Here is a 25,021-nt window from a genome sequence, read left to right as displayed (position 1 = left end):
AGCTCCACAATGAAGTCAAAACACAATAGCTCTGGTGGGTAAATGTACTCTGTAGTAATCAAAAAAAGGTAAATGTTTGAAACGACTACAGCTTATGTGCAAACACAATAGGTAGTGATGAAACAATGCTCTGCTAAAAATGCTTTAATGCTCCACATTGCTGAGCTGCAATCACTAGCTACCAGGATTTCACCCACTTCAGATCAAGCACGGTGCCGTTCAGTGCAACCTTCCCAGAACTAATTCAAGTCTGACCAGAATTATTTGGTGTGTGTATGAGGGAGGTAGCATACCCCTCAGCTGTCCAGATTTTTGCCCCATATTCCTCTTAAAAAGGATTGAAGTTGCTAAATAATGAGACTGCATACTAACACAAATCCTGTTACTCTTGCAATTTTCTGAGAGCCATATTTATAATTTGTCCCTATTTATTTTAGGCTTTGTCAAGATTTCTTGCACTAAGGGTGAAGCCTTGAGGGGTGTGGTATCTTTGTAAGAGAGAGAAAGTGAAATGCCCAAGTTAGAGTTAGCAGGTGGAATTTTCAAGTGCATTTTCAAGGAACTGTGAGTTTTAAGGGAAGCGAAGTTCACTGCTGCTCATGCCAAGTCTATTTACAATGTGCAACCATTTTGTTTAGCAAATGGTATCTCTATTGTGGTATAAAGTTTTAAAGCTATGTTAGTAGCACCACAAGTAGAATACTTGCATCTTAATGTAAAGGCTTGAGGTTCTATTCCTACAGCATATACATTTGTATGCTGCAGTCCTCAGGATGTCCTCCTTTGGATGAGATGCCTAATAACTATGAACCTGTTTTTCAGCTTGTCATCCATTTTCTATTGCAATATACCAGCTTACCATTTTTTAATTTAACCTAGGCAATTTATTCTTTGACGGCAGCAGGCACTGAATTTGTAGATGAAACACTGAAATATACAAGTGTTGCTGTATAATACAAGGGATATAATTCAATTATATATTATAATTAATACAATCAGGTAAATCAAATAACTTTTGCATGGCCCTAACGGTGTGCAAGGAGCCTATTGCTTGAAAACAGTTCAAAGGTAAATAACCTGCCACTAGCCAGATGCATTTTCTTTGAATGTGGGTTTCAATGCCGTTTCATTGAATGTGAGTTTCAAAAGTAGAGAAGCTTTAATGCCAAGTCTGTTTTCATTGCAAGACTATTGCTTTGTTTAGGTTTAGTAAATGTCTCAGTGTTTGGGCTATAATGTTTGAAATAAAAGTTGTAAATTTAAATCCAACTGCCTGTAATCATTGTAGAACTAAAGCATAACACAGTATGCACACAGATTTGAACAGTGTCTACAGTAAATGGGGAGAAATAGCCAAGTAATGGGACACTGGAATGGGTGTGTGGGCGGGGCTTGGGTGGGTGGACTTGGGCGGGGCTGTGTTGGCAGGGGGCGGGGTGAGCTATGTGGGTGGGGCTCTGGGTTTGCACCCCCCTGCAAAAAATCCTGCGGGCTCCCTTGCCTCTGACATATTCCAGTGGAACAATCAGCATTACTTAATGTTAGTCAACTCTTGTTCAAACTGATTTGAGATTGATTTGTTGCTTAACCTAACATCCACTACTGTTATTACCAAGCTGAAACGTCATTTCTCAGTTCATGGTAGTCCACATAAGCTTATCTCTGACAATGGTACGCAATTTAACAGTCAATTGTTTCAGAAATTTGCAAGAGAATGGGACTTTATACATATCACTAGTAGTCCTGAATACCCACAGTCAAATGGACTAGCTGAACATGCAGTAAAGAGTGCAAAACAATTGCTAGAGAATTCAAAGCGTGACAATACCAATGTCTTTTTAAATTTACTCTGTCTCAGAAACATACTCCATGACGATATACTTGGCTCACCTTCTCAAAAGCAAATCAGAACAACCTTGCCAATCAGTTCCAGTTTGTTGAGGCCTAAAGCTAAAAACAACAGAGCAATCAAAGCCCAACTACTCAGAAAACATTCTTTTCAGAAGTCCAGTTATGATAAAATGAGCATATTTCTTCATTCATTGAAAAAAGGCGAGACAATGAGGATACAAGCGGCAAAAGGTTTTGACCAGATTGGTCAAGTAACAGGTTTATGTACCAAGCCAAGATCCTATTTTGTGGAACCTGAGGGTGTGGAGTACAGGAGAAATCGCAGACATCTTCTTCCTGTATCAGAACCTATATTGCAGCATTGTTCCTGTGATACAGACTCTAGACCTCAGAGGGTTCCAGACAATGTTCCTGTTCTAGAATGTCTTAACTTCCATTACTACTTCTGATGATGTTTCTGATGTCCTCAAGGTTGAAAATTCTGCAGAGATAGTTCCAGTTGCTAGACCTAACTCTAACTTCTATGTCACACAATTTGGTTGCATCTCCAGACCTAGTGTTAAATATACAGCAAACTGAACATAATTGTCTGTATGTATCTAACTCTGTATAATTGCATGTCATAGGCTCATAGGATCATAGGAAGTTACTAGGCTGTTGGCCCTGGGGCCCTTATAAGTTTAGCCAAGAGTTTAGCCCATGTTTAGACAAGTCAGCACCCAAAGCTCCTGTCCAGCAGGGACACAGGTGGAATCCCAAGGGTGTATTTTCTGTTTCCCATCCATTTATAAGGCAAATTTGCTCAAAGGAGCATGTACACATAAAACAAAAAAGAAAGAAGTGTCAAAACGCTGAGTAATCCACAAACTGGTAGGAAGGAGAACAAAAGAACCTTTTATTCACAGGTTAAGCGCTTTTACCCTATGTCCATAGGGCATCATCAGAGCAGAAAAAAGCTTCTACGTTTATACAATTCTAAAATACAACACGACCACTACTAATTATAAAATGCTGTGCCAATTAATTCTTAAAGAAATATAGTTAAAAACAATCAAACACAATAATAAATATACTTAATATTATAGTATATTTATTATTGTGTTTGTTTTTAACTATATTTCTTTAAGAATTGATCGGCACAGCATTTTATAATTAGTAGTGGGCGTGTTATATTTTAGAGTTGTATAAATGTAGAAGTTCTTTTGTGTTAATTCACTCTGATGATGCCCTATGGACATAGGGTGAAATCACTTAGTCTGTGAATAAATGGTTCTTTTGTTCTCCCATCCAATTATCCAGGCTGCTCTTAAAAAGGGATAATGAGGTACTCTGCTTGACATGGAGAGGGAGTCTATTCCACAGATGGGGGAGTCTCTGGGACACAAATCTGTCCCGTCAACAAGTTCTATTAATATCACAGACCAGGTTGAGGTCACGCATATGGGTTACTTGAGTGGAGCTTCCGTACAACGGAAGAAACATGGTGGTCAAAAGTCAGGTTGCTATCAACCTGGGTGCCCAAATCCCTCACTACTGATTGCATACTTTGGAAATTGTTATTAATGTGATAATATGTGGGGAAATCACTCTCCCCTAAGGGGATGATGAAGCATTTTTTGGCATTCAGCTTGAGGCCATGTTTCTGGCACCAGTCATTTATTTGGGAGAGACCTTCTTGGAGGACGCCCGCATCACTTGGGAAATTGATGACCATGGCCAGCTTGTAGTCATCTGCAGACTTGGTCAGCCATAACCCACTGGTTTTGGCCTGCACCTCAGAGACGTATATCCCGAATAACAGAGGCCCCAGGAGAGGTGAGGATGCAACAGACAAACTATCTTGTATTTATTGCATGTCAATTAGTCATCAATGAAGTATGATTCATTTCCCAAAGAGGGAGGATATAGAATATGTATGTATGTGTGTTGTAGCTTTAAGAAGCATTTCCAAGGACAGCACGTGCATATAAATAGCAGGTACGTGCTAGCTTCAGTGCCATTTTGAGAGTGCAGCCAGAGAGCGAATATGTATGAGAGAGAGAGAGAGAGAGAGTCAGTTTATTTATACATTTATCTAAGTTAAAGTTATTGCCTCATTCCTGATGTCTTTGTACATAATAAAGCTGCTTGAACAGAACCCACAAATGTTCATCTGTTACATCCTGACTGAGCGAACACAGTTGACTTTAATAAATGGCTTCGTTTCTGATGTCATTCTAGGGAGATGCAATATTTGTCAGCAATGGAGGACATGGTTAACAAACCACATTGCTTTGCCAAAGATGATCTGCACCTGTCTCCTCTAGGCTTTTGAATATTGGCTAAAATATTTTCCTCACCCAGACAGTCTTTATTAGGCAATATCAAATTGACAAAACTTCCAGCTTAGCAAAATCTACCCAAGGAAATGTGAAGGTGGCATTGCTCAATGCCAGGAGTCTAACAAGAAGCTCCACTCCCTCCAAGCTGTCCTCACCTGGAGAATAAAGACAAACTGTGCAGTTGCCAAGACACGGTTTAAAGACACAGAGTATATCCCAGCAGTGCAAGAAGGCTTCAGTGCCTTCCACACATATAGACCAGCAACTGCACAGGCAGGGATTGAAGTTGGAGGTGTCTCAATCTACATCAAAAACAAGAATACCTCTAGGCTGGTTAAACACAATGATGCGCTGGAGTTCCACAATGTCCATATTACTGTAGACAAAGTACCATGCCATATCCTATCATGCTACAGGTCACCCTGTATGTCCCTTGAAACCCACAGCTCATACTTAGACCTGTTGGAAACACTCAGCTTTCAACCAAATGCTATACTCATGGGAGACTTTAATTATCCCACTATAAACTGGGAGTCTTACATGACTCCAGATTTCCAGGCAAAAAGATTCCTAGACTTTGTAAACACAAACATTCTGCATCAGATAGTCAGATACAAATATATTGGACCTGGTACTCACAAACATGGGAGAATATTGTTTCTGCTCCCCACCCCACTCCAGGGTATATATTAAATCACCAAACATTTAAAAAAGCGAACGGTGATTAATCGACCCTATGTAACAGAAAGCTTACAATGTCGAAGTGTCAAAACAGTGATTTTTTTTCCCAAGGGAAAAGAAATCGCTGTTCCAACAAAAAAATAAAAATAAAAATCGATTTCAAACATGACATTAAATGGGGGGCTTCACCCCCCACCACCCCAATTCACCCCCCTACTTAAATAGACCAACTCTGAGACCGCACTACAGTGCCGAAAACGGCAAAGTACCGAAGTGGCCAAGTAAATTCTTTCCCAGGGAAAGAATTTACTTAACAGCAGCTTCGATATTTTGGGTTTTCAGCCTTTTAAGTTCGACCAAGATGCATTTGAAAGAATGCGTCTTCGGTCTTCTAATGTAGATCCCCCACTCCACCCCCTGTGTTATGTCCTCTCTGGTAAGGTTAGACCACAAAGCAATTTCCTTTGAAATAAAAATAAGTTCAGTAATCCTAGTAAACTCTGTCACAGTTAGGAATTACTCCAATGCAAACTACCTTTTATTAAGTGATAACCTGTCAAAATGTCAAGCCCCTCCAAACTCAGATAACACAGCAGCGTATGTGGAGTTATTAATGGATGTTCTGTACAACCATGTGAATGAATCCATAGAGACAGCTATGCCTACCAGAAGTAAGCCCCAAACTAACTTGAAAAGCAAACCACCCTGTTGAAATCCAAAATTAAACAGGTTGTACAACAAAAGGACAAAAAAAGTCATACCTAAAATTAGGAAATGTAACACCAAAAATGATAAAAACTCTCTCATCAAAATGAATACACAACTAAGAGGACTAATTAAGTCCAACAAAGCAAATTTTGAGGTAGTAATAGCATCTCAGGCCATGGACAACCATAAGGCCTTCTTCAGCTATGTATGAAACTTCAAAGGCAGCACACAACAGTGCGCTGAACTGCTAGTAAATGGAGCCATGTTCACAAAACAAGGAGATAAAGCAAATCTTCTGGCTTACACATTCAGATCCAGCTTCCCCCCTGCCAACCTGCAGCTACACCGCCCTAGGAAATACCATCGAACATAACCACTCTGTCATTAGGGAGCAGATCTTAAAAGCACTGTCTAAGACCAAAAATAGTGCTTTGATGGACCTCGATAATATCCCAGGATGCCTCCTAAATAGCCTGAAATATGACCTTAGTGCCACTGGAGTCACTGTTCAGCCATAGCTTCCAACATTCTTTGTGCCATGAAAATGGGGGATTGCAACAGTCATCCCTCTGTACAAAGGCAAGCTATCAATGGATCTTGGGAATTACCCATTAGTCTGACTAGTCACATATGCAAAGCTATGGAAAGAATTATCATGGAAATGATTAACAATGACATAAGAAACCTTAAGGCGTTGGACCCATCCCAGTTTGGTTTTGGAAAATATAGGTCATGCCTACTGAATCTAGTGGACTTGTTTAAGAAGGTCACCAAGACAATGGATGAGGCAAAATAGTGCATACTACCTACCTTGACCTAGCTAAGACATTTGTTTCAATACTCCATTCAGGCATTCTAAGCAAACTCAGGGAAGTAGGGATAAACCCCTATGTAACCCATTTGATAGCCAGCTGGCTCACAGATAGGTTCATAGGTGTGTACTAGGCTAATGGCCCTGGAGCCTTTACAAGTCTAGCCCATAGAAGTGCTCTGGCATCGTGCCACCCGACGTTAGTTCCCAGTGCCTCTATCAAGTAGAGCCACTGGAGTGATCCCCGGGGTGAACTTTCTATTACCCATCCACTCATCAAGATTTCTCTTGAAGAGGGACATCGAGGTGCTCTGCTTGACATGTATGGGAAGTCTATTCCAGAGCATGGGCAGTCTCTGGGTGAGGAACCTGTCCCTCCAGCATGTTGTGTTGATTGTGGTAATGAGGTTGAGGTCTCTGGAGCTTGTGGTGTGGAGGGACTGGGATTTATTTAAATGTAGCATTTCTAACAGAGCTGGGTCAGACGTGGCTTTGTAAGTCAAGCAAAGATCACCTCTAATTAGGTGATATGAGACAGAAAATAGCTGGAGTCTTTTGAGTCTGTCTGTGTAGGACATGTGTTTTATGCCTAGGATCCTCTTTGTGATGTACTTCTGTGGCCTCTCCAGCTGTTGCAGGTGTCTATTGAGGTACATACCAAATTGGGCATTATACTCAATGACTGGTCTAATAAGGGAAGAGTAGAGAGAGATGATGACTTCTTTCTTCCTGGATACAAAGCCCTTGGTAATGAGATATGCCACATAGAGGGACTTTCTGACCACAGTGGCAATGTGGTGGTCAAAGGAGAGGTTGCTGTCAACCTGTGTCCCCAGATCTCTTATATTGCCTTCAGTGTTCAGTGGGCTCCCATCGATGTGGTAATTAGTGGAAACTGAGTTTTTACCAAAGGAGATGACGACACATTTTTTGGCATTAAGCTTAAGGCCATGGTTTCCACACCAGTCATTGGTGATAGTGAGGCCTTTCTGTAGGATGTCTGCATCACTTGGGGAGTTAATAATGGCTTGCAGTCGTCTGCTAACTTGGTCAGCCAGAGTCCCTTTGTGTTGGTCTGGACTTCTGAAAAGTAGATGTCGAACAGGAGAGGACCCAGGACCAATCCCTGTGGGACTCCACTTGTGACTGGTCGGCAGCCTGACTTGATAGGACCCAGGAAATTAGGATTGAGGAGACACCCTCCACATAAAAGGCCAGGCACCAGTTGAGTCTTCTGGAGTTCCCCATTAGGTCCATTTCTCTTTAATATCTATTTCTTGGAAGGCAAAGTCAGTGTCAAGAACCTCTGGCTTACCAAGTTGCAAATGTTTGCAAGCTGAAAGCAATCATAGAACCTACCCCAAGATGCTAACATGTTGCAAAAAGGTCTAAGACAATGACTAGTGCCAAAGTCAAAAATTAAAGCTCAATGCCAAGAAAAGAATAACTTTACCTTTTGGGAAGTCAGACAACCCAGGAAAATGCCTCATTGATAAAACACCCCCAAAAAGTGCACATAGTAGTCAGGGATTTAGGGATTCATGTTGATAGTAATCTGGATTTCGATCAAGAGAGTTGCTCTTCCTGATTTTAGTCATGACGTTTTCTTTTGATTACATACCCTGTTAAGGTTAAGAGTCCACCAGTGTGGTTTGTTTTTACAGTTTGTTTTATGCATACTTCTGTTAGGTACAGCAGCCTATATACAAACATTTACATGGTTGTACAGGGTCTCTGAACAATTCTACATAAGTTGTTGTGAACTCAGGGTTAACAGGGGCACTTAATTTTGATAAACTATCACGTAATAGGGTGCAGTTTGATTTGGAATAGTTCCTAACTGTTACAGAGTTTGCTGGGGTTACCGGGTTGATTTTTCAAAGGAGACAGCTTTGTGATCCAACCTGACCATTGAGAACATGACACCGGGAAGAGTGCAGCATTCTCCCATATTAGTGAGTACCAGCTACAGTATGTTTGAACTTTGAGGGGATGTGCACACTATCTGGTCAAGGATATTTATGTTAATAAAGTCCAGGAATCATTGTGCCTGTGAGTATGAGGCAGTGTATGTTTCCCAGTCTGTAATGGGGTAGGTAAGGTCTCCCATGAAAGGGGTATTTGGTTTAATGGTGAGTGTCTCCAGTAGGTCTAGGTATGACCTATGGGATTCTAGTGAAAAAGAGGGTGACCTATAGCTTTCTAAGATATGTTATGGGACATTGTCTATGGTGATTTGCACATGGATAAATTCTAGGACATCAGCCTGTATAACTAATCTAGAGTTATGCTTGTTGCTAATACAGACTAAGACTCCTCCACCTTTTGTCCCCATCTGTGCAGCTAATTGTCTAAATGTGTAGAAAACACTGAAGACTTCTGCTGCCAGAGTACTTTCTGTGGATGTAATTCATGTCTCGCTAACTGCACAGATGTCTATATTGTCCAAGGAGAGGAGATCTTGTAGGGTGTAGAGTTTCTTCTTTAGGCTCCTTGCATTGAGCAGTAACACCTCTAGATTTCTTTGGGTTTTATTTGCTATGTCGGTAGGTTTGTCAATTTGGCATTGCCTAAAAAAGGCTCTTCGGGGGGGGGGGTGGGGGGGTGGATAAAGTTTTAGCCAATATTCAGAAGCCTAAGAGAGACAGTTGCAGACCACCCTTTGCAAAGCAACATGATCTGTTAGCCATATTCTCCCATGCTGACAAATATTGAATCCCCCTGGAAAGACACCAGAAACTAATCCAATTAATGAAGTCAATTATCTTTTGTTCATACTGTGGCATTATCCTTGGTGAAGGTAGAATGCTGCTCAGTGCAAGGCACATACCTGCTTGAGACACATAGTCAGAGAGAACAACAACATCTCTCTTCATATAGTCCAGTGAAGTACATTTCAGGTCATTAACTCCCACATGGACTATGACAAAATGAAACTGGTACCTGTGGTGTACTGACTTGAATGCAGTCATAACATGGTAGATCATGGCTCCAGATAGGCAACTAACTGTCATCTTCTCCTTGCTCAGTCTGGTGAGTGGGCATCTGTGTCATACAATGGAGTTCCCTATGACAAGAGTCCTGGATAATGTCTTTCCTTGCAGTATGGGCTTTGTTTTGGGGGCTCCGCTGGGTGTAGGAGTATGTGTGGTGTTTGGTGTTGTTTTTGGTGAGTGTTTTATTGATTGCTCAGGAAAGACATTACTGTTTATAGGTTTAGGAGGTCTTTGATATTTGGGAAGATTTCTTTTTAGTGCCTCAGCATAGGTTGGCCTATGTGTGTGGTGGACACTATCTGTGGTGGAGGTAGTGTGTGTGTGTGTGTGTGTGTGTGTGTGTGTGTGTGTGTGTGTGTGTGTGTGTGTGTGTGTGTGTGTGTGTGTTCTTGACAACCTTGTTCATATGAGAGATTCTTGCTTCCAGTGAAATTGTGTATATACATCTCTCATATACCGTGTTTTTTTTTTTTAAAGGATTAAAGGGTTGTCCATGAACATGAGACAATGGTTACATTGTCTCAAGATGTCTATATCTATCAAGCTGGCTATGAAGACATTTGGAAATTGATTATCGTTGTTGTCCAGACCTATATTTGGGTGGGCTACTGTAAGTCATGGACTGGCTTATACAGAGGAATTCTTGGGTGGTCTATGGGGTTTGCCACTACAATAGGTTAGACTGTGCTAAGATATAATAGTAGTAGTGCTGTTTAATGTATAGCCTACCTGCTCTAAGCTTATCTCCACATACTGGCTTTATTTTAACCACAATAAGTTACAGGTTTCTGTTCTAAGGGAAATTTTATAGATAAAATTTACTTTCTAAGCTCACAAAGACCACATCAGTGGGCCCTGAAAATATCCCAGGATACCTTCTGAGTAGTGTGAAACATGACCTATCGGGCCCATTAGAATCACCACAGCTTCAACAGGCTTTATAACGAATGAATGGCTGATTGCAACTGTTGTCCTTGTGCACAAGGATGGACCATTCACAGACCTGGGAATCAATCGACCCCTAAGCCTGGCTAGTCTGATATCCAAAGCCATGGGAAAGAATTATCATGAATATAATAAATAGCAATACAGGAAACACTCAGACATTGTCTGCAGCCCAGTTTGGTTTGTCAAGGGCAGGTCATGCCTATTCAACCTGTTCGATTTCTAAGGTCGCCAAAGCAGTAGATGAGGGCAAAGCATTCGACACAAGAGTGCACTTGAGTATTGAAGACAAGTTTACAAAATTAGGTATAAATACTTACTTAAACCACTGGATAGCCAGCTGGTTCACAGATAAGACCCAAGAAGTCAAGATAGGGGAGTCTATCTCCAAAATAAGGCCAGTCAGTACTAGAGTCCCTCAGGGCCTTGTGCTGGGGATGCTCCTTTTTGGCATCTATTTTTCTGAAGTCAAGGCTAGCATCAAAAGATTCTGCCTTACCAGGTACACAGACAGTTGCAAACTAAGTGCAATCACAGACAACCACAATGATACAAATACCTGCAAAGAAAGCTTGATACAGACTAATAACTATTTCCAGAGTCATGGTCTAAAACTCAATGGCAAGAAATGTATAACAGTGTCTTTCAGAAAGACAGTCACCTTACACAGAAAAGGTTAATAAATTCAGATTTTCAGAAAATGAGAAAACATTAATATTTAAGTCAGTTAGTAACACTACATCATCTCCCTTTTGGAAAATCTACACATGGACGTTCATTCACAGAAGCTTCTTTGCTCCTCATAAAATAGCATTGATATCAGGAAATGAAATATCTGAATGTTGGAAATGTGAAGAAACAGTATGTGCAGATTGGGCACATATGTTTGTAGAGTGTAAAACTGTAATTCCATTCTGGTTAAAGCATTGTGGTCGGATAAATGTGAAGTGACTTTCTCACTGTTATTATTTAATGTACCGATACCAGCATATATTCCAGGAACACAAGTGCACCTTCTCTGGTCCCTCCTTGCAATTGCAAGAAAAATCATTACCTCAAATTGGAAAAGTAAAAAAATTCTATCATTTGTGGAATTTATCTCATTGGTCAAAATTGTATGTAATAGAAAATTGTTAACTATAACCTCAAGAACCACAAGAGTGACACATAAACAACTGGCTTGGTTAAAACCTAAAAAACTATTAGATAAAATGTGAATATATTACCAAAAGTGTATCTGTTATGGACATTGTATATAGTTATAGCCATTTTAGTAACTTTCATCCGATGTTATAATGGAGGGGGGCGTATACTTGTATTTATAAAAATCAATAAAAATTATGTGAAAAAAAAAAAGAAAGACAATCACTCCTGGAAATTACTACATTGATGATACACTCCTCTAAGGCCGAACTCAGTGGTCAAGGATTTGGAAATGCATGTAGAGAGTAACTTGGTCTTTGACCATCATGTGTCTACTGTAGTAAGGAAATAATTCTATGTTGCACAATTTATAAGCCAATGTATGGCATCCAGGTCCAAAGATGCCATTGTTCCACTATACTCAGCCCTCATTAGACCAATCAATAAGTAAAATGCCCCCTCTGGCATGTACCCAACCAGGCATATGCAACAACTGGTGCAGCCACATAGGCTCCGCACAAGAAGAATACATGGTGTAGACAGCATGTCCTGTGCAGACTGTCTCAAAGCCCTATATTTATACTCTGTGTTCTACAGACTGCTGAGAGGCAATCTATGCCTGGCCTACAAAGCATTTCTTAACCAGCTCTGCTAGATCTGTTGCTCATCCGCAAAACAAATAGCATCAGAAATACCCACTCTAGGGTCCTAAACTTTATCTGAAGAATAAATATGATATGTAGGAGGGAGATGTATTTGTCTCAGAGATTATCCCTTCTCTCGAACAGGATTCCCACCAAAGTGAAACTAAGTTCTCCCCTGTAATTATTCAAGCACAACTTACACCAATGGATGGGGAATGATAAATTTAACCCTGGTCTAGCACTTATATCTCTGTTAGAATGAGGAAGCATGTAAATACTTGACTATTGATGCTCAAGTTATATATATGCCATAAAAACTTATCTCTGTTAGAATGAGGAAGCATATAAATACTCGACTACTGATGCTCACGTTATATATATGCCATAAAAACTTATCTTTGTTAGAATGAGGAACCATGTAAATACTCGACTACTGATGCTCACGTTATATATATGCCATTAAAACTTATCTCTGTTAGAATGAGGAAGCATGTAAATACTTGACTACTGATGCTCAAGTTATATATATGCCATAAAAACTTGATCAAAACATCTTCAATACATTTGGAATGCATGGCTTGGCTTAAAAAGGCCTTCTAGGGTTGTTAGCCCAGAAATCATGTATGAACACGTGTTAGCACTCCGCCAGCCATGTTTTCATGAATGTTTTACAGTTGGCTCCATCCTTTCCATCTGATATACTACTCATCCAAATATTTTTTAATCTGGTCCTGCTATCAAAATCAATTAAGGCTGCCTCCATATTCTCCCCCTTTGCATGTGATGCTTTTGCCCTAGTTTTTTTAAATGGTTTTCTCGCAGTGAAGACTGTAAAAGATCTGAATGCTCATTAATAACTTCAGTCATTTCTTGCATATTTTTGTCATTCTCTTGCCTATATTCCTCAAGATTCAAGTTAATTTTCCACACTTCAAGGAAAACATCCCTCAGTGTAACTTCTTTCTCAGGCTCTTGCTCTGTATTGGCATCTTGTGCTTCATCACCCATAGTTACTGTTTTTGTGGATGCTCCCATTATTTTCCCTCTGCATCTTTTAATGCTATTTTAACTTTGTTTCTCATTAACTTCAGCAGCTTATTTTGTCTGTCTACTAAATTATGTATTCCTAAGGCATAATAAATATTTCTGACTCTTTCTGCCATTTTAGTAACTTTCATCAGATGTTATAATGGAGGGGGGTTATATGCTGCTTTCTATGACTGTGCAATTTAAATATTAATCCCAGATCAGGCCCAGCAAGCAGTTATTGCTGTAGTGAACCCAGCTACTACTAAACATTAGATCAATACTAACCCCTCACCTTCCCACAGGGATAGGAAAGCTTTTGATTTGGAAAAGAAGTGCATTCTTCCGAAGCACTTATTTTTTAGAATTCTCAACTGTCACTCTCATATGTTAACGTTTATACTTGTCTGTTTTGAGAACATAAAGAATATTAATGAATCTATTTGATCTTCTGAGGAAAAATCTTCTTTGTGTAACCTTATTGTGTCTATGTCTAAAGTGGCTACCCACTTTCTGAAATGTGTTAATATCTCTGCTGATGGCACTTCCAGGACTAAGAACCACTAGAAATGTCAGGAGGATGTTTGCCTGGTTGCATACTTAAAACTTTCCAGAGGATGTCAAAGCTGAGAATTTGAATTCTCCCTTAGACAGAGAGCTAGTTTTTAGACCATTTGCTACAGAGTTCCTTAAAAGTGTGATGAGAGAAATGAAACAATTCAGAGAATCGTGTAGATTTTTCAGCCTTCTTTCTCCAAGTTTACCAAGGGTTTCAGTGCTACCCCTAAAACCTTAAAAAGCTAAATAAATAACCACAGCAAGCTGCTGATAAGCAAACGTTTATAAAGCAATAGCATAAGGTTCCAAAAAGAGAGGAGGAACTTTCCATAATAAATGACAGTCTAATAAGTTTGAATGACAATCTATAAGGCTCCCCTCCCCCCTCCCACCCTGGTAAATCCTTAATCTTTCCAGATAGCATGAACCTCCATTTCTTTATTTGACAACAGATCGTATCAGACAGATTTGATCTGAAAGCAGTCCCTCGAGATTACAGATGACAGTAGGAGCATCTCCCTCCTTTTCAAGGGATTGTTCCTTATTCACCAGACCATACTTCTGTTTCCCCCCCTGTCATTCACATCTGCTGTCTCTGGGGGGTGTTACAAGTGGTCCCTCCTCCTTAGTTAGGAGGTGGATATTATTCAAGAATATTTCTGGTATCTCTTGGCATAATGGTTAAGGTCTTCACCTTCCATTCACAAGCTACAAGGTTTGATCCTGACCTTCAGCCAATGCCTGTTTGGCGTTTGCAAGGTCTCACTGCATCTCTGCGGGGATCCTCCCACCTCTGAAAAACATACTGAGTGTTTCCATCTCAAACGCACCAATGAATGCAGCTGTGGGCAGCAGCACATGCTCTGCATGGTGCCCTATAGGGGGTAGAGTTGTATAGACCAACCACTTTGAGCATCTACCCTGGTGCGCAATATCCTCAAGATAGGAGAACATTTATCACAGACTGCATGCTGTGATAGAGCTAGCCATTCAACAGTATAAAATATGGCTGTAGTTGATTCAGTCATGTTGACTAATGTCGCCAAATGGGCATGGGTATTTGCTGATGATAAGTGGGTTGAGGACTCGGTCTACTCTGATCTATGCCAGGGACCCATGCTAACAGTGGGAGGGGTATATGTGCCCCTTTTGGCCAGTGTGTGCCCACCATAAAGCCCAGCAGCCCTGCGTCAATAAGCTACTGGCCAGCTGGTGTCCAGCTGCCCAGCCTGGGTTACCTTGGTTAGCTGTGTTAAGCGAAACCTCGACATAAAACCAGTCAACCTGCCAAACATGAACTAAGACTTGCTACCCTCAGTGTAGGTTCACTGACAGGATGCAGTTTGAAAGTGGATGACATGGTGGTACAGAGGAGGCAGGACATCCTATGTATCCAAGAGACAAGATGGAAGGGCAGTCCAGCAAAGACACTTGGCTAATGATCCTGAGTCTACTACTCAGGAGGAGGACAGACTAGAAATGGTTGTGGGAATTGTGGTGAGAGACAGGCCTCAGAAGGCAGTGAGAGATATCATCAGAATTAGTGACAGTGTCATGGTAATCAGATTCCAGTGTAATGATAAGGCAGTATTCATAATATCAGCCTATGCCATACAGCAGGGTTGCGATAGTCAGGAAAAGAGTGCATTCATGCAGCAGCCACTGGACCTATTAGATAAAGAAGGACAACATGAATTGGTATTGATAATGGGTGACTTGAATGCACATATTGGGACAGACAGAGCAGGATATGATCACTGCCTGGGGCAACAGGAATAAAGAAGGAGAGATCATTCTAGACATCTGTCTGGCAAATGGCTTGATAGTAGCCAACACATGGCTCAGAAGGAAAGACAGTCTCACATACAAGAGTGGCCAACATGCAACTCAGGTAGACTTTCTCCTAGTAAGAAAAGTGCACTGGGGTAGAATCAGTGATTGCAAGGTAATCCCCAGTGAAATAGTCATACTAGTTGGCTAACAAAGAAGCTAAGAAAGGAGTTGCAGTAGCAGAGAACAGGGCATCAGAAGCACTCTACCAGCTCCTGGACAATAACTCAGTAGTCGGCCAAGAAACTATATCAGGTTGCAAGGCAAAGAGAGAAAGATAAAGAAGATAGTCAGACACCCTTCATAAGGGATGCCAGCAACAACCTGCTCAGCACTCAACATGACATCAAAGGCAGATGGCAGAAGTACTTCCAGCAGCTCCTCAATGAAGAAAACCTCACAGAAGCTGTACTGCCCCAGACACAGCCTACAGTGTTAAGAGGGTAAGTAAATAGTTTTTAAGTTTTGGAAAGAGTTAGTCATTGGTGCTGTAAGTGTGCATGTCTATGGCTTAAAATTCAGCATTGTAAGCTTTCAGTATAATGAGACTCGGTCAAATGATTTTTCAGCATTTTGAAAATTAGGTATTGTGGTCTCAGTCAAATAAACTTAAGTATTTTGAGTTTTCAGTCATGTGAAGTAGATCCGTAGTTAGCACACACACAGACACACACACACACACACATATATATATATATATATATATATATATATATATATATATATATATATATATATATATAGAGAGAGAGAGAGAGAGCAGGTGAAGGTGCAGTCCCATGTTGGCAGGTGTAGGTGCTTGGGGCTTGCCCTCTGCAAAAATGTTTTAATGAGTAGCAACAGACTTCATGTTCACTGTTTTTTGTTTTTTTTTTTGCCCAGTTTGATTTAAGTTTTCATAGTTTCAGGACTCTTAATTTTCAGTCCTGATCTTCTGAAAGAACACAAGTACATATATGTTCATAGGCAGTTACTAGCCATACAGTTCAGGAGACCATTGAAGAGCTGGGCTCGATTTCCCAGTTGCTGCAGGGCACTCTCTGGTTAAGTGACTTGCTCAGAGTTGCATAACATTCAAACAGAGGCTGAGAAAATCTAATTTTGAACCAAAAAAAGTGGCTTTTTCAGCAGCTCATAGCCTTAAAATCCTCTGCGCTAACTACTCCTTACAATTAAGGAGGATTTGATGGATTTGGGCAGCTGTGGTGGTGCAGAGGTTATTGTTGCCACCTCACAGCAAGAGGTTGTCTGGTTCAATTCTTGGCTGGGATGCCTTCTGTGCAGAGTCTGCATATTCTCCCTGCAGTCGTGTGGGTTTCCTGAGGGTGCTCCAGTTTCCTCCAACACTCCAAAGACATGCTGTAGGTGGACTGGACACACTACATTGGGCCTAGGTGTGAGTGTGTTCTTGTGTGTGCCTTCTGTGGAACTTGACACCATAAAACTCCACTGCCAATCATTCTGTGGACTGTTCCTCTGTGGTGACCCCTACCAGGGAAAAGCTGAAAGGACAAGAAGTATAGGGAGCTTGCTCCCTGCAAAAAACACATTTAATTTTTGTCATCTACACTTCCCATGGATGCATCGTTGGATGAGTTTAACTTGCCAGTTTTGCTTTCAGGCTATTATGACTCATTTTAATTTATTTATTAATTGACATTTGTTTAAGAGGGTAGCCACTAGGCCAGTAAGAACCCATTTTCAGTGGAGGCCCGGGGAGAAAACCTCCACAAAAAACATGAACGTAGACAAGTATATAACAATTGCCCGCAAAATCGATGAATAAATGACAAATTACTTAAAGTAAATGCAAAGTTAAATTTGTCAGCAGTTACATTAATACAAAACTTAGGTTACAGAGGAAGACAAAAACAGGTAAAAAGGCTAACATTATATAAAACTTCTGCCAAAAAATATTGTTAGGTTATCTCAAGACATTATAAAGTTCAGTACTGATATGGGATAAAGAAGAACATTAAGGTAGATGAGAGAAAAAGTTGTCAGAGTATATTCATGAGGTAGAGGTAGTCAGGATTTAAAAGGAGGCTTGGTGCAAGTACAATTCCAGGAAGAAGAGAGGTACTGTCGTAAAGAAGTTTTGAATGGTACCAGGTTTTGATTAGTTACAGTTGTAAAATGAAGGTAATTCCAGGCTCTGGCTATAGAGTAATGGTATAGAAGTTGGCCAGCAGGTAGGTTAGGCTTGAGCACTAGCAAAAGTTGTTGATTTCTGGATCTGAGTGACCTTTTGGGTAGTTAGTTGCTAAATATTGATCTAAGGGTAGGGCAAAGAAAAAGGTTTCAGATTATTTTGTGTGCAGTTGTCATTTACAAGTTGGAGAGGTATTGTGGAAGTTTTAACAGATGTAGGGAGTGCAGGGCTGTACAGTGGTGTGCAGAATATTTAGCATTTGTGACAATCTTGGCAGTTTTGTTATAGCATGCTTCTAGCTTAGATTTTAGGAAGGATTGTAGGTTAGTGAGTAATGGTTCCCCATAGAAGAGGGAGGGAAGTAAGTAGGTGGTAGCCAGGGTTTATTTACCAGAAAGGTTAAGAAAGTGTTTGTGCTGGTAGAGGATGCCTAGTTTCCGGTGGGTTTTGTTAATATTATGTTATATGTGCTGGTCAGATTTAAAGATGTTCATTTAGTATTACTCCCAGCAATTTAGTGTAGGCAACAACTTCATGTCACAGTGGATTCTATTTAAGAATGTCAGCATGTTATGGCTTTTATAGGTGTGCCACAATGCCAGTACTCCCAGGCATCACAACATCAACTGCTGAAATAATAAGAAACAAATTTAGTCAACTGATACACAGCCAGACATGAAAGAAAGTTGGACAGTAAAAGCCTGAGTGTTACCAAGCTGATGTGCCAGCTGCATGTACATATTCAGAAGCTATTGTCACTTGATTTAGACATGTATTGTGATAACCACTACAGAGACCAACAATGAAATACTGTGTGTTCATTAAACTGTTCTAATGCATGAAGTGCACTGATTATGCTCCAATATTCAAAAAAAGACAAATCAGGTAATCACCAGAGTGGTGTACAACAATTGATAAGCACCCCCTGCTTATGTTGCTTTTGCACTCCACAGACCTCTCCTGTGCTGTCATGCAGCTGTACACTTCACATTCTCACCATGGTGGCCATACTGTCCCTCTGGTGCTATGTTTGAAGAGAATGACCATTGGTATCTAAGCTCCTGTGAGTTACCAGTATTGTAGGGCATAACACATGCATTCGTCACACACAAGTAAAGGGATGTGTATTAGGAGTATCAGGAGCTCAAAACTACCATCACTGCATGCTCACAATTATCTCAAACAAAACAATGAGGTAGCAGTATGCACAGCGGTACTAAGTAGGTATAATGTTCTGCCAAACACCAGTATGTGGTTAAATGGGCATGAATACATGCCAGCAGACAGCCATGCATAACAGGGTATTGTACATACTATGAATGTTATTCCCAGAGTGGCAGATACAGGAGGGTATGTGAAAAGTATTATAATCCAAATGTGGCACTGTACACACCAGGTTGCTGCACTTCCACTGACTACATATGTTTTTCCCCAAACAACTTACAATACACAACACTCATGGTCTAACAGCACAAATCACATGTAACCATCAACCACAGCAATAATGGCACTTGCTTTATCTGTGTAGCTACAGCCTGTATAGGCAGCAGAACCTGTGCAGGATGAAGACAATAATATAAATGTATGCCACTTGGCAGTCTTGTGACAACGACAGTGATGTAACATATCTGAGAATCTGTTACATGAAGTGATGATACTGTAGCTGTATCTTTAAATGACAGCTTCTGGTAAGCAAGTTTGCATGTTATCCAATTTCTCCTTTATTATACAATTCTGCTAAAGCTGTTGTTGAAAGCAGATCATGTCTAATGTCTCTTCCTTCACTTATGTGCACTGTGTGTGTACATAACTGTATACATGTACCTCACATTGTCAAAATTACTTTTGGTAAGAACTACAGCTTTTCATGGTGAACTAAATTTTGGAACTTTGGAAGCAGTTTTCAACAGACCGTACATTTTCCTGTTGAAAGACACCTGTACAATACCACATCTCCACATGCCACAGTAAGCCTGATTTACTTAACCATTTTCAAAAAAATAAATAAGTCAAAGAAAATTCCAGATCTTAGATTATTCAGTCAGCCAATTTCAAATATTGGAATCGTCATCGCCAGGTGCCGATCAGTAAATGGAGCTCTTTTACATAGCAATATCTCTTCCCTTGTCTCCACAATGCACCACCTCTTCCTGTTTTCCCCAGATCTCATGTGATGCCATCTGGAGAAGAGCATTCCACATTAACAGAGGCCCAGTCATTCTTTTTTGGTCAAATTCTGTTATATTTTTCTTGTTCAAAGTTGATATACATATATATATATATATATATATATATATATATATATATATATATATTATGTGTGTGTGTGTTAGACTTTTAGATAGCAAGGTAATGATAGCTTTTCAGTTTCCTTCTTGCTCTGATTTAGGCATTATTGTGCCTAATCTAAGTTTGTTATGTAAAAAAAAAAAACTTGTTAGAAGAGATTTTTTTTATGGTTATAGACTCATGTTACCATGTCATCATGGACAAGTTCTCAGGTTTTGTAAATGAGACCACTGTGCCTGTGAGATCCCAACCCAGGATACCCCCAGGATTTGTGTGATCTGCCTCTGTCTAGATCATCTTACAGAGTCCTGTGAAATTTACAAGGGTTTCAGCCACTTGGCAGTCCAAGAAAGATGCAGTAAATTAATCTTAAAGGGACTTATAGCACTGAATGAAGTTAGAAAAGACAAGGGTGACAAAGAAGGCTGAGAGAAGGGCTGACCATTCCCTGGACAGCAGGCATTTTCCTCTGAAAAGACCAAGGATTGATATCCAGTCTACTTGATCTTCCCAGTCTACCACTCAGCCTAGGTCAGAACCTAATCCAGAAAAGACCCCCTTCACAGGCTTACCTCCCAGGCCATCTGTTTAGGAGATTCTCATACTGAATTTTCTGTATTCCAGAATACATCTGAGAGGAAAACAGCAGGAAGCATTCATTTGGAGAAGAAACGCTGTGGGTATCTAAAGTCCAGGCAGTCTTTTGCCATAGCTGCTAGGTCAGTAAGGTCTGTCAAGAGCTCCTTCCTGCAGTATGTTTTGGAGCACATGATAAGGACTTTTAGCAAAGCTCAAACTGACATGGGTGTCCTCCTTTCCCCCTCTACCCCTCACCATCTGTAGGGCACACAAGGCAGGTGGTGGCGGTCTCTTAACACTGACTTTTCAAAATCCTTCCCAAGGGCCTGTTTCAACACCAGGATAATCAGATTGTTCTGCCTGTGTGGTCTGCTTTGACATTGAAAGGACTTGACCCCTCTGCCTTAGCTCCTTTGGTTCCATCATTCTCCACTCCTATCCACTCAATGCCAAGAGTGACTATGCAATGATAAGTCAATGATTAGGGTTCATATTTGTCAGCAACAATTCTGTCAGCAGTCAGCACCATTCACCACATTTACAGCTTTGGCCAAATTAATAGAAATGTCGACAAATAATGGAAATTTCTTAGTTTCTTTAGAGATTTTCAGTCTGGCTTTTTCAGAAATTCACAAAATCATTTCAGTTTGCTAATTCTTTAAGAAAAAGCTGTTTAGCAAGAAATCACTATGTTACTTACCTACTTAAAGAGAAATGACGTCATAATGATGCAGCACCATAGTTTTAAAAATGGGTATATTGGCTGACTTAAAGCCACAAAAGTGTGCAAAAGTGGAGATTCTTCTCAAAGAAGATGTTCCTGGATCAGAAATTGCCAAGAAGGTCTTAGTTAGTCAGCCGTCTGTCAACTGAATTCGGAAGAAACTGAATACCAGTGAAGGGTTGTCGCTCAGACATTCTGGCAGATGTGGCCGCAGAAGGTCCACAACTCCTCGGTATGATTCCTATCTGATCAGAGAATGCAGTAAGAATTGCAAGGCATCCAATAGACAGCTGCAGGGGATGCTGGAATAGCAGGGTGTTACAGTGAGTTTCAGAGCTGTTTGATGGAGACTTATGGATGCTGGGCTTCAAGCTTCCAGACCTCTGAAAAAACAGAAATTGTCCAACCAAATGAAGCCAGAAAGAGTGCGCTGGGTGAAAGAGTTTCATAGCTGGTCAGAAGAAGATTGGGAATGTGTTGGTTTCAGTGGCAAGAGCATAATTTAGTGTTCAGATCAGCAAATACAATATGTCAGACAATAATCTGGAGAGCAGATGAGGGACAATTGTATCATTTAGAGCATCAAGCATCCCACTCAAGTAATGGTGTGGAGCATTATGAGCATCTTCGGAACAGTTCTGCCGACATTGTTCAGGGAAAAATGAAGCAGGAACAGTACAGAACCATACTACAGCAATGTCTGCTTCCTCAGCTGTGTGACTGGCAAAGAAGAAGGAATTTACTGAGACAGGGGACTTCGTCTTCATGCACGATGATGCCCCATGTCACAAAAGGTCGATAAGTGACAAGTTTCCTTGAGGTCCATGGTATTCAAGTGCTACCATATGCATTAACTTAGTAATGTGGTATATGCTTTCAGTTATTAATATGGTACGTGCATTCACTTATTAACATTGTAAGTGCATTCACTTATATGGTGCGCAATGTGCACTCACTTATTAATATATGTGCATTCACTTAATATGGTACATTCATTAACTTATTAATATAACTGTATTCACTTATTAATTTGGTACTTGCATGCACTTTATGCCTATATTAGTCTTTGCCTGGTAAAAGGTCTGTATATTGATGTCTTACAACAGTAAGGCATTCAACTACTTTTGTTGCTGGGACAGTATCATTCCTTGGGAGCTGGGAGCTGAAACGCACAATGTGTTTTACAACAAACTCACACCATGCTATGAGGACAGTATGGTTCAAGTAATAATTTCTGTTGGGTATGTCTTGCCATATAAAGAACTTCGTATTTAAAGTTTTGTATGTACTACAGAGTACTTTAAGAAAAAGTGTTCAGATAAAATAGAGCATGCTTATAATCAAGTCAGAATGACTTACTTTTCTTGCTGTTGTTAAGGACATTAACAGATTATTTTTCCTTTTCAGGTCGATCCCAGACGGAAATAATTCAGTATACAGACTTTGAAGGCCTTGTTCCTGATACAGAACCACAGACGCTCATCAGTGTTCAAGGTTATTTTTTTATATTTTTATGTTTTGGCCACACATTTCACTTGCGTACAGCTCAATCAGTTATAGGCACTGCAATGATTTTACCTCTTGTGCCTCCACTGGGGATGACGTGGGTACTGAGATCACATTTATCAATGGGGAACAAAATCAGAAACAGTGTGGGCAATGGGAATTTTTTGAAAAAAGCATATATAGCACACGTTTCCTTAGTGTTTCTGTAAAAGGCCTTTTTCTTTTTTTACAGTTAAGTGTACAGGATGCAATGCTATGATAGAAAAAGCAGCTATACTTTTCAACATCTGATGAGTTAAGTGCCACAAAATATTTTCCTGCTTCCCCTTCCAAACCGTTTTGGAAAGTTTTTAATAAAAAGCTTTTGTAAAACTTTTAATTATATTACAATCCCCCAAAAAGTTTAGCGTCTCCAGTTGTGATGTTAGCGGAGGATAACATGAGTTATATCCATAGACTTTAATGGGGCACTTTTGTGCATGCGCCATGGTGCACACAATAAAGTCTGTGGATGCAAGAGACACTTGTCCTATGCCTCTGTCACTGAGATTAAAGTTCCTTGCTTTTACTTAGTAATGTCAATGCGAGGAAACTGTGTATTTTTAAATTAATTTTATACATAAATGAGATGCCAGAAATGTTGCTTGATGGAGGAAAGTACTGCTGAAGAGTTTATGCACTCCATGCTGTAATTCTAAGGTAAGTTTCATAATGTTGGTAACTCACCTTAAGTGTGGAAAGCAGTAGCACTGTGAATTTTCCACTGAACACAGACAGTGAGTAGGTAGTATAGTTACTGTATTGTACGTTAGCGCTACCTTCATTTCTTCATGGCAAAATACTAAGACTTGATGTGGACAGGCTAGAATTTTGAGGAGCATTTTTAATAACTGGGAGGCTCAGATCCAGCACAAAAACACTTGCCATAACAAACTGTGAAGAACTTGTATTGTCGTGGATATTTCATTTGTGGGATTACACAAAACAGTGAAATTTGAGCACTGTGGTATGACTCACATAGATAATAACTATACTCCTGTTAGAAGAAAGAAAAATATGAATGTGTAGTTGTCCTATCTTGTCTTCAATCTGTACTGATGGGTTCGGAGCCGATCCTCGGTTGGAGACCTTGAGCTTTAGTAAACGGCCGAGTCGGAACAGAGGATCGGTTCCGAACTCATCAGTACAGAATGAAGACGAGATGGACAACTCATATGGAATGTTATGGTGAGTACATAACTTCATTTCTTTTACAATGGTATCAGCTGTATTAAATAACTATAAGAATGTAGTTAGGTATCATGATCATTTATATATTACTACATACAGGAAAGGCTCTCAACCTTGTACACCTGTGTGCTCGTGTCAGCATGCTTTGTAGTGTGTGTGTGGGTGTGTGAGTATGTGTGTGTGTGTGTGTGTGTGTGTGTGTGTGTGTGTGTGTGTGTGTGTGTGTGTGTGTGTGTGTGATTTTAAGCCTGCTTTATCAAAAGTACTCGTAATAACTGAACTTTAACTAATCTGTAATATGGCTCTTTAAAAATCCATTAAAGTACAGATGTTAAGTTGTCAATCTCGCCTTCATTCTTGCTGGATGGGTTCGGAGCCGATCCTCGGCTCCGACTCGGCACTTGCTTTAGCTTGAGAACTCCTTTTACCAGCTCGAGGCAACCCTATATCCCATGATGCAAGGCGGAACTACCTCATATCTCGTTTGCCGCTTAGCGAAAGAGGTCTCCTTTGCCAGCTGAGGTAAGTAATTTCTTGTCAAAAGAGAAAAAGCTTAGTTAGGGATTTATTTCCCCCTTGTTTCCATTTTTCATAGTCTGTAGTGTGTTACAGCCCACCCTATTCCCTTATAATTCAAAACTTTTATTTCCTTTAGTATAAAACTTTAGTTAGGCCTAAACCCCATTGGTTAATCCCTACCTGTGTGTTTGTGTGTTAGGGGATTAATTGTGTGTGTTTGTTGGGGTTTGTGTGTGACTTCCTCCTAGGAATATGCCAAAGGAAGGCAAGGTCTCAGGCTTCAAGAAGTGTGACTCGTGCTGTCAGAAAATGTCTCTGACAGACGGTCACACTTCTTGTGTTTACTGCCTGGGGCCTTTGCACCTGCAGGACTCCTGTGCTTTGTGTCATTCTTTTAGCCAGAGAGTCCTGCAGGAACGGAGGAATAAGCTAATCCTCCGTGGCTTACTTAAGCCAGAAGGTTCTCCCTCTAAAACAGGGTCTGGGAAACCTTCTAAGCCACCGAAGG

At 40.3% G+C, this 25,021-nt stretch overlaps 1 protein-coding gene across 1 annotated transcript in view; it reads left to right on the top strand.

Annotated features, from left to right (window-relative positions):
- Positions 1 to 25,021, top strand: part of LOC122812280 (venom factor-like) — a 2,973,268-nt gene that overhangs the window by 2,149,522 nt on the left and 798,725 nt on the right. The window contains exon 23 of the mRNA XM_044084681.1: positions 22,666 to 22,752. Within this exon, the coding sequence (XP_043940616.1) occupies positions 22,666 to 22,752 (87 nt within the window). The remainder of the gene's footprint in view (positions 1 to 22,665; positions 22,753 to 25,021) is intronic.

Source organism: Protopterus annectens, chromosome 9.part0, assembly GCF_019279795.1.
Source record: "Protopterus annectens isolate FY-2018-M chromosome 9.part0, PAN1.0, whole genome shotgun sequence".
NCBI classification, from domain to species: Eukaryota; Metazoa; Chordata; order Ceratodontiformes; family Protopteridae; genus Protopterus; species Protopterus annectens.
Note: the sequence above shows the minus strand (reverse complement) of the source record. Positions and strands in the feature narration are given on the sequence as shown.